At 32.8% G+C, this 11,099-nt stretch overlaps 1 protein-coding gene across 1 annotated transcript in view; it reads left to right on the top strand.

Moving 5' to 3' along the window:
• The window catches only part of LOC110038329 (basic leucine zipper and W2 domain-containing protein 2-like), a 41,450-nt gene extending 39,061 nt beyond the window's left edge, over positions 1-2,389 (top strand). The window contains exon 8 of the mRNA XM_020743132.1: positions 2,153-2,389. Within this exon, the coding sequence (XP_020598791.1) occupies positions 2,153-2,219 (67 nt within the window). The 3' untranslated portion in view covers positions 2,220-2,389. The remainder of the gene's footprint in view (positions 1-2,152) is intronic.
• Positions 2,390-11,099: the final 8,710 nt, after the last annotated feature.

Here is an 11,099-nt window from a genome sequence, read left to right as displayed (position 1 = left end):
CCCCCATCGAAGTCCTAGGAGGGGGTTGTTGATGGTGGGCGTTTTCCTCCTGTTCCTTTCATTCGATCTTTCTCTTTCGATTCAGCCAAGGATTTTGCGGTCTTCCCTTGCTTAGGTTTAACAAATTGAATTGCCGTTGGGGACTTGGAATGCATCTCAATAAGCTTCCTCTTTATCTCCTCCAAGCTCTCAAATTAGCCCTAAAATAGGTTTCCCCCCAAGAAAAATCTTCTTTCTATAATTGAGAACCTTTACCCCATCTTTCATTTAAGTTGGCTCACCTTTTTTTCCGATTTATTCTCCAAAGCATCTACTTGTTTTGGTTGTCATTCCTCCCCGAATGATTTTCGGTCACGACGGAGAAACTACTGTATGTTGAAATTTCATCGATGGCTTCCTAGATAGTTTGGATTGGGTTTGTACGTATTTTATTTCATTTGTACCATGCAAAATCTTGTGCACCACAATCCCTCTTCTCAGCTAGCACGATTCATGACCATCTTGCGGCTTTGGTAGAGGAGTGTCACGCGTAACATGTACGCAACATTTCTCCCCATCAAGGTCGAATCACAACTAAATCACGATGGGTGGTCGCGAAGGAGCCGCCTGTAAGCTGCGATCCCTTCATTGATGCGACCATGAAGTTTCATTGATGCGACGATGAACGTTGCAATTGCATTAATATGTCAAAAATGTATAAAAACTTTGCATGTGTGCATCTATCATGTACAAAAATGAGATATGTCATCTACACATATAGAAAAAAAAAACGTAATCTTTTCATCTGTATGCTTTGAAAGAAAAGTAACACAAAGGTTCTAGATCGATGAAGGTTGTATGCGATTCTGTCATGGCTTCTCGACCAGTGAATCACGACTATTTTGCGTGACCTCTTCATGAAGCCGGCGCGCCCTAGAGGCCACGTTCCTCTTTCGAGTCGAACTCTCTGATATCAGTTTGGTAGAAAATTTGTTATAGAAATTAGGGCAAAGATATTTTTATTTCAAGAACATCAAACAACGCAACACGAATACATAAGTTAAGCACCTACAATTCAGGAGGTTGGCGATCTCTCCAAAATTCTGCAATTTAAGAGATAAGAAATATCTTATAAACCCTAGCCCAAAGACTCAATACCCAATCTCATGAATAAACCTAACCCTAAACTATTAAGCCCTATTTATACCAAACAATAATTAATAATAGAAGACTAAATTCCCCTGAGGCTAATAAAAGAAAATAATGCCCTTATGCTAGGCATCGACATAGCAAACTCATAATGTTGTCTTATCAATTTAGGTAGTGCAGGCTTAATTATCGTCTTATTGTTGTTTAGCTATTCTTTTTTGTGAATGTGCTCTTAGCGCAGAAAAATTGTGCGTAATTTCTATTTTCGTACGAAAGCTCACAACTTTTTCATTTTCAGACTCTATCATGAGTTCTGTATTTCACTAATATAAGACACTTTTTTTTTCTTAAAATTTGTTTAAACTCCTAAAATAAATTACTTTTATTTAGCAGAAATCTAACCCATATAATCTGGTGAAATTATCAATAATAATATATTCATATGACTTACCACCTAAATTGATTGCATCATTTAGTCTAACTAGATATATGTGCAAGATATAATGAGGTTCTTGACATAACAATAGATTTAACAGACTGAAATCCTTGTTCTTTACTCTTATTTGAAAAGCATCACACAGATGGTCTTTAGTAAAATCAATTTTGATTTCAACCTTTACCAGTTCTAGTTGAGTGATATTTCTAAGTTTGTGCATGCTTGCATGATTTTATTAGTTTTGCTAATTTTGTCAAAAGTAAGCATATACTCATTATTGTCGTATATATCTAAATTAGTTTTATTTTTCATTCAAATTAAACAACCAAGATGAAGTTAAAAATTTTATTAAAAATCCTTTTTTTACAAAGTTCTCAAATTCTATGCAAGTTATGTTACAAAAATGCACTAAAAGGATTCTTTGAATAATAAAACAATTGCTCTTACTGACATTATCAATGCCCATGATTTTCCTCCTAGTGCTGTTATCAAGAGTAACTCTGCCAATGTCTTTTAATCAAATATAATCAAATCCCTTGAACCTTTCTCTGTCGTTTCTATACTAACTTTGACCATGCAACATTCCAGACAAACTTTTGTGAAATCTCTCGAGCCTTTTGTTAAATGGCTTGAAGAAGCTGAAGAAGAAGAATAAACCACAGGAGCTAGCAGGTGGATGCTGTTGGGGACATGCTTTTATCAGAGTAGCATTCACAGGGGGAACATACTCGCTTTACTTCAATGAGTGTTTCTGAATTTTTAATGACATGCTTGTTTAAATATTTTAACTCTGATATTTATTAATAATCTGCTTATTTGGATTTTTATCAAGTGTGCAACGAACCCCGACAGAGTACGATGCCATCTTTTAAAACTGCTTAGATTTGAAGGAAGGCCACCGGAATGAAATCTAAACAATTTGTCTGTTTATTATTAACAACATATCATTGATTAGGGTTTTTTGGAACTGTTTCATTTAAGGTTTTAAAATAACAGTATTCTCACAGCCCAAGTTTTTCGATCGAATGCTTTTGATTGTGGATCGTGGAAGCGAAAACTGCGGGCGTGCGGAATCATCTGTTTTGAGGCTGTGTTTGGGATCACTTTTGTTTTTGTTTTTTTGTTTATTATTTTTGGTTTCATTTTAAAATATATTTGTTTGGTGTATATATTTTGAAAGTTCTTGTTTTTTGGTTTTAAAAAATAAATTAGTTTGTTTTTTAGAAATTTTAAAACATGTAAAAATTGTTTCTGAGTGTTTTAAAAATAACTGAAATAGCGAATGTTTTAAGTAAAATATAAAGAAAATAGACAAAGTAAAAGTTGAAATCAAAGGTGATACCAAATTGGGCCCCAAATATATTTTGTTCTCTCTTTTTGCATGCTACAGCATGTAAATTTTGTTTAGCTTTTCAGACGTCATCCTAAGCGTACCAATTTCTTTCTTTGCTGAATTGTTCTGAATTAATTTTAGCTCAACTTCAAATTAGTTGAAGGAGCGTGTATTTGGAGAAATTATTACATATAAAGTACTTACGTAGTCCTGTGTGCGGATTTTCAATAATATCGCAGCGTGAAGGTTATTAAGATGTTATTGAAGTGACGTTGCGGAAATTTTTGAGAGATCATTGAGGTGTTATTATGAGATTATTGTGGAAGTTATGCAGGGGGCGGAGAATATTGGGGTGTTATTATGAGATTATTATGAAGTGGAACTGTGGAGGTTATTGAGGGTGTAATAAAAGATGTTATGGAGAGATTATTGCGGTGTTATTAGAATTAATGTTTTAATAACTCAACAATATACCCCAATTATCCTCTCAATAACTTTCATGGTTTCACTTAATAGTCTCAACGGGAGGTGGGCCTGATATAGCACATATGGCGGCATATTGCTGGAGTACCCACGTAGTGCTGCGTACGGGATCCGTATGTAATAATTTCTCGTATATTGGAGAGTAGTTTATGAGAGGATCAGATGATGCATTTTCTCGTGTTTTGTAAATGGTAAGGTGGAAGCTTTATTTGAAACATATTTGATATGCTGTGTTTTTCGAGTTGTCCATGGAAAAAAGGCATTTTAAGAATTGCTTTTTCAATTGGTTTCTTCACGGTAGTTTTTCAATTTTGTCAAGTACTCGAGTGTATTGGGAATATATTTTTATTAAAAAAATATGAAACAAAAAAATAGTTTAATGATAATAATGACGGTCAAATAATAAATTTAATAATATTAATGGCTATTATTATTTAAGGTAATAGTACATCTCATTGTTGAATTAAACGCTAATTAATATCTTAATATGATATTGGAGATTAATACAGCTCGACCTTTTGATGGGATGATTTTTGTTTGGCAATTTATGCTTCCTTTAAATAATTTTGATTACTCTTTTAGTTCAATTTATAATGTTAGTCAATAAAACTATTATTAGGATATGATTTTAAAATATAGGCACTCTCAAAATTAATGATATTAATAGATATTATTCTTCATAGAAAAATGAAAAAAATATTGCATCAGTACTATGCACGTAAAGTAACGTGCGTAGCCAATGAAATCATGCCACGACACCCCGCACAACAGAGAAAAAAAAAAACGGCGCGGTAACACGAGGAATATTCTCCCCGTGTTATTCATGTGTTATTGTGTTATTCATGTGTTATTGATGTGTTATTGTGTTATTATAACACCAAGAATATTTTCAGGACACAATAACACATGAATAACACACAATAACACTTGAATAAAATGGGGAATATTCCCAACAGAAAAACAGCGCAGTAACACGGGGGAATATTCTCCTTCGTCTTATTCATGTGTTATTGTGTGTTATTGATGTGTTATTGATGTGTTATTGTGTTATGTTATTGTGTTATTATAACATTATTATAACATCAAAAATATTCCCAGGACACAATAACACATGAATAAGACACAATAACACATGAATAACATGGATGAGAATATTATCCGTGTTACCGCGCCGTTTTTTTTCTTTGTCGCGCGGGGTGTCGTGACGTGATTGCATTGGCTACGCACGTTACTCTACGTGCGTAGTACTGATGTAATATTTTTTTTAGAAAAATAGTTAATGCATTCAAGAAACTAAATGAACAGGAGAAAAGACTAACAAAAGTGATAGTTTAGGCTTTAAACTTTGTTCTTCGTTTGACTCTTACTAGAAATAGTATAAGTGTAATTATAGGTAAGCGTTCGAAAGATAATGCCATAAAAATTAATAGAATTAGAGATAAAATTTTATCGTGGCCTTAAAGATTGTTATTGATGGTAATATTTTTAATGTTATAAGATATTTGTGCAAAAAAAAATTTGGAATGACCTAGAAGAATAAATCCAAAGGATACCTCTTAAAGAAAGAATTTTATTGAAGAAGATTTAAATGGACATGTTAAATATAGAATTTTGATTTTGTTAATGATTTTATTATTGTCAATACATTATTTAAGAAAAAAAATGAGTGCATTATCACTTATAAAAATGCTTCTAATAAAACAAAAATTGATTTGGTTCTTGTGATAAAAAGAGATCATTGAAATTGTAAAGATTGTAAAGTCATTTAAAGTAAAAATTCAAGTACTCGACATCAATTATTGGTTTGGATTTTAAGATGAGGGTTCGCAAATAAAAAAAAAAATACAACTGAATATTTTCATAAAACTAGATGGAAACACTTAAAAGACAAATAAATTTATTTTTATGGGTAAACTTCATGATCTTAAGATTTGGGATGTTCATGAAGAAGTTAAAGCAATGTCAGATAGACTCTTTAGCAAAATTAAACAAGTTGCAAGAGATGCACATGAAAAACAAAAAGGAAAAGCTTTGAAAATAAGAATAGTTTGTAGTGGAATAATTATGTACAAGAAAAGATAAAATATTAAAAAATTTGTTATAAAAAATTATTTAAATGTTAGTACTTAGAGAATTGGTAAAAGTATATGACGACTCATATGAAAATATATAAAAAGTTTAAGAGAACAATTTGTGATGTTAAGAACTTTACTTTCGATGATTTTTATAAAAGATTAGATACTAAAGAGGGTAAAAGATATAAGTATAAACAAGCCAAACAAAGAGATATGAAAAGTAAAAATTTAGTTCAAGTGAAATGCATTAAGGATGAAAATCAAATAGTGATTTTCTTAGATAAAGATATTCAATATAGATGGGTGAGATATTTTAATAAACTTTTAAATAAAGATTTTTAAAAAAATGACCAATTTTTATGTTCTTAATATAGTTAATAATAATAAAACTTTTTATTTTTACAATCACATTAGTAAAACAAAAGTTGTGGAAGCTTTAAGGAAAATGAAGGGCAAAAAGGTCAATAGGACCTAATGGTATCGTAATAGAAGTGTGGATTTTTTAGAGGATTTAGGAGTTTCTTGGCTTACCAAACTTGTTATTATTATTATTTTTTAAATTAAATAGAAGGCAAATGAGTGGAGGAAGAGTATTTTGATACTTATTTTTAAGAATAAAGGGGATGCATAAGAGTGAAAATTATACATGAATTAAGTTATTGTGTTGTACATTAAAATTGGGAGAGAGTAATTGAACATAGGTTAAGATGTGATAAGAAGGTTTCTTAAAATTAGTTTGAATTTATGCCAGGCAAGTATACTGTGGAAGCTATACATTTATTAAGAGGTTTGATGGAGAAGTTTAAAGAACATAAGAAGAATCTTCATATGATTTTCATTGATTTAGAAAAAAGCTTATGATAAGGTACCAAGATAATTACTTTGGAGAGTTTCAGAAAAGGATGGTATTAATATGACTTGTACTCTAATCATTAAAGATATGTATGCTAGAGCTGTTACTTATGTTATGAAAGAAGGGGGATTGACCAAATAATTTTCTATTTTAGTTAGATTACATCAAGGAAAGGCTTTAAGCGCATATCTTTTTTTTCTTTAGTTATGGATGTTCTTACTATACATTTACAGGAGGATGTATCTTATTGTATGTTTTTTATTGATTTTTATTTTTATTTTATTTATTTATTTTTTATTTTTTTATGTTGTACTTCTGTTGGATAAGACTGGAGAAAAAGTTCAGGAGAAACTTGAATTATAGCTGTCAACTTTAGAATATAAAAACTTTCATTTGAGTAAATCTAAAACTGAATAAATTGAATTTAATTTTAGTAGTAGTAGATTTAGGGAAATTGATCATCTTAGATATCTCAAGTCTATTTTTCAAAGCCACAATGATAGGAATGTTATTATTAAAATCCAAGTTGGATGGTTGAGTGGAGAAATGCATCAAGCTAATTGTATGACAGGGAAAGTACTGCTTAGGCTGAAAGGAAGTTTTGTAAGATGGTGGGAGACCTGCAATGCTTTATGGCGTAGAATGTTGGCCTATAAAAGATGAGGATAAAATGAGTGTTGCTGAGATGAGAATGATTAGGTGAATGAGTGGATATACACTTAGAGACTAAACGAAAAATAAATATATAAGTAAAAGGTATAGCTCCAATGGCAGAAAAAATTATAGAGAATTGTGTTGAATGGATTGGTCACATTAAGCAACGATCATATGAATATCCTGTTAGAAGAGTAGATTTTTAGATTTAATTTTTGATATGAAAGTTAGAGATAGGCCTAAAAAGACTTGGGCATGTTGTATAAAAATGATCGTAATATATTAGAATTAATTAAAAATATGACACTCAGTTGGACATAATTGAGAAAAAAGGATTCATTTAGCTAGCCTCAGTTAGTGGGAAGCCTTTGTTGATATTCTAAGTATACATATTTGTACACCAAAAAATATGTCAGCATGAATCCCGATAAAATCTAACTACAAAAGAAGCATGGCCAAAGATGACCCACAAAGGATCAAAAGACACATATCGTCAGCCTACAAGGTCCATTTTCTCACGATTCCCTGAGAGATGTATTCTAAGCTGACCGAAGGTGTTCACAAAAAATGTGTCAGTGTGAATCTCGAGGAAATATAATGTACCAAAAGAAGCATGGCCTAATGTGGCCCCAAAGGATCAAAGGACACTTCACATGAGTTTATAAGGTTCATTCCCTCATGGTTCCCTTGAAGCAGTATACCAAGTCGGTCGACTGAAAGCTCCCTAGGTTGAAGATCAAAACATGTCTAAGTGAGAGGTGATATTGACCCAATTCTCACAATAACATCGTTAGTCATCTCAAAGGAACCCCTTTAGACTCACCAAGACAATGAAAATGTTCATATTGACACCTATAAGAGCTCCTCAAAGATTCCTCTATGAAAGGGTTGGGCTATCTATTGGATGATTCATCCTCTACTCGACAACATAGTCCCTTCATATCCATAGGAGTATCACCTAAGGGGTCAATTGTCAACCAACAGATCAAAACCGCCGACCGACTGACAAAGCTATTGAGCAAAGCTCCAAACAACTAAAAGACAACTAAAATTAGCCAGCTATCCAAAATCAGCAAAGTCTACTGAATGGGCTTTGCCGATCCAAGGATTACCAACCTCAAGCAACCGAGTGTCGAGGCAACTGAGCTAAGGAATTTTTATTTAATTATTTATTTATTTTTTTCCATGTAAAATACCATATAATGCCCTTATTAAAATATGGGCAAGCAAGTAATTATGTACTTCTTGTACCCCCATTGCCTATAAATAAGGTAGCCATTTCTACAGAAGAGACTATCCAATCAAAGATTAAATCTCTAGAAATTCTACTATAATATGCTCTCTCTCTCTCTCATATTCTATGATCTATTCATTGGGTGTGATTTATAAAATAACCACATATTCTACTTCTTGAATGGTGCAGCAAGCACAAATCTTGCCAATGATAAGAAGAGAAGCACAACAATGAGAAGAAGCTTACCTGAGAGACACTACTGATATGGAGTGCACCTGAGATTTTGTATAACATTAAATCTAGGAGTTGAGAAACCAAATGATGAGCCAGATGATAGAGTTCATCATAAAAGTGATAGCTCAATGAATGAAGGAGACCCCTCGAAAGGAGAACCTTCAAGACTAACGACTAACATCTAATGACCAAAGGGCAATCTAGGCCTAAGAAAGACAATGAGACTTCTAGTATCAGGACTCTGTTGGGTCTACATAGCTAGATAGACAGTATTTTGGGTGTAATCAAGCCCGTCATCAGCCGAAGAATGCATTCTCTCTGCAGATTTCAGCTATCAAGACCCCTTAAAAGTTCAAAGTGCCATCCCTTGAGTCCTATAATGGTAGAACTGATCTGGCCAGTCACCTAGCATCATTTGAATTAGTGGTTTTCTTGTGAGGATCATCAATGCTGTGCCTCTTCTTCACCACGTTGTTAGAACAACTCGTAAGTGGTTTAACCGACTACCACCTGAAGTAATTACCTCCTTTTCCAATTTGAAGAGAATTTTTGTGGCACCATTTGCAAATGTCAAAAAATTTTAAAAGAGTTCACAAACCTTGCTATAGATAATGATGAGGCACCATGAGAGCCTTCGTTCATTTTTCACTATATTCCATAAGGAGATGCTAGAACTTCAGAACATGTAAAAAGCTGTTACACTGTAACCTTAGATAAAGGAGTTGATAAGTGTTGGGAAGCTCAAGGATTTTGTGGCACCGGTAGATGCAACTTAGAGGCATGAAAAGGCTCCAGTTGAGGAGATATCATATGAGCTAATTCAAGCCAACACCATACATATCACTGGATTTGTGCTAGCAATATTTAGAGATGAAGATTTATCCTTGCGGTTCCATTTGAAGTAGTTCTAATCGGACAAACTGTGCACACCCAATTTCTCTTCCAAGTGCAACAATCATCCACCAATCACCTTCACTAACACGGACCTGCCCCCTAAGGAGAACCCTTGTAATGATGCCATCTTCATCATTGCTATGATTAATAACTACCATATTGGTATCATCTTAGTCAATACTGGTAGCTTTGTGATCTTTCTATTTATAGCAATTTTTGATAAGATGAACCTTACAACTGACTAGTTGAAAACACCGACTAGCTTAATCTTAAAATTCTCTGGCGAGAGGAAGGAAGCATAGGGAGTGATTGCATTACTAGTAACTTAGGGGGAGGGTGATAAAAAAATTATGTATATGGAGGACTTTTTGGTGATGGACTCCTCACCAACTTATAATGCGATCTTCTGTTGCTCATTATTGAATGACTATAAGGCCGTGGCTTCCACTTACCATGTAATGATGAAATTTATCGGTGGTGGTGAGATCATTACCATTCAATAGAACATGGAGCAATCTCATATCTGTTACCTTCTGATGGTCGACAACGTAGAGAAGGAGTTCTCGATATTAGTGAGATAATCCTTAAATACCTATGGCCAGAGGAGAACACGATAAATGTTTTATAATAGGCAAATATTTTGATATAAAGGCTAAGCATTTGCTAATCTAAACTCTTTCGGAGCATATGGATGTGTTCGCTTGGTTAGTGACAAAAATGCTTGGTATATCGCTCAATTTCTCCTGCTACCAACTGAACGTGAATCCAGCTGCCCAACCAATGAATCACAAGATTGGATCTTCAATGATGACGTGACTCAGAAAAATAATAAAACTTTTTTTAAACAGCAAAATCCTCATTAAAATCAACGCAAGTATACGTATCACTCAAGTAATAAAGTGCCCTAATGGAGTCCTAGATATCGATCCCATAGGGAAGTTGAAAAATCCTTTACTTAAAAATTTAAAATTATTTTATAATTAAAAATAAAAAAAGTAAAGTAAAGTGCGAAGTTTGAATATTAACTACTAAGGTAAATGCTAAATAAAATGCAGTTAAAAAACATATATAAAATGCAGTTAAAGTTAAAAAACAAAGTTAACTAAGAACTAACTTTCAAAAGTAAAATTATGAAAACTAAAAAAAGTTTTTATTTTGATGAAAAGTTCAAATTTAAGAAAGCGTCATTCCTCTTTACAATGAGTATATGGATTGTGAAAAAATTAAAATCATGTAAAAATATTTATATAAACTATTTTGTGCTAAATAGGAGCAATCTTATTCTTTACCCTCTTTCGAGTGTTAAAGAACATTGAATAATCCAGAGTTTGGTCCCTAATTTTGTGGTTTGGCTGGGAGGATACCAACTGCCACTCCAGAGCTCCCACTACTCCCTCACCTGAGGGGTAAAAATCTCGCATCAGTTTCCATTCAATTAGACCAAATTGGGGATTTTAATCTGTCATTTTAAAATCTCCAATTTTGTATTCAACAAAGTATATTTTCCAATTTTTTGCACCCAATCTCATGGATGACATACTCTCCCATGAAATTAAATGTGACTCTCCCTATGTTATAAAAATCATATCCCTTTTCAGAACATATGTTTCTCAATAAGTTTTAACATTTTCTCAACAAGTTTTAACATTTCAGAGTTTTAACATTTTAGTTGGCTAGATCAAAAAGTAAATGAAGATCGGAGTTCAAATCATCACAAATTATTAACATTTAAGACCATAGAAAACAAAATTAATTCTTCACAAAGCCATATCTCA

The sequence above is a fragment of the Phalaenopsis equestris genome, unplaced genomic scaffold (genome assembly GCF_001263595.1).
Source record: "Phalaenopsis equestris unplaced genomic scaffold, ASM126359v1 Scaffold232505, whole genome shotgun sequence".
Classification (NCBI taxonomy): Eukaryota; Viridiplantae; Streptophyta; class Magnoliopsida; order Asparagales; family Orchidaceae; genus Phalaenopsis; species Phalaenopsis equestris.
This window is presented reverse-complemented; position numbering and strand designations above follow the sequence as displayed.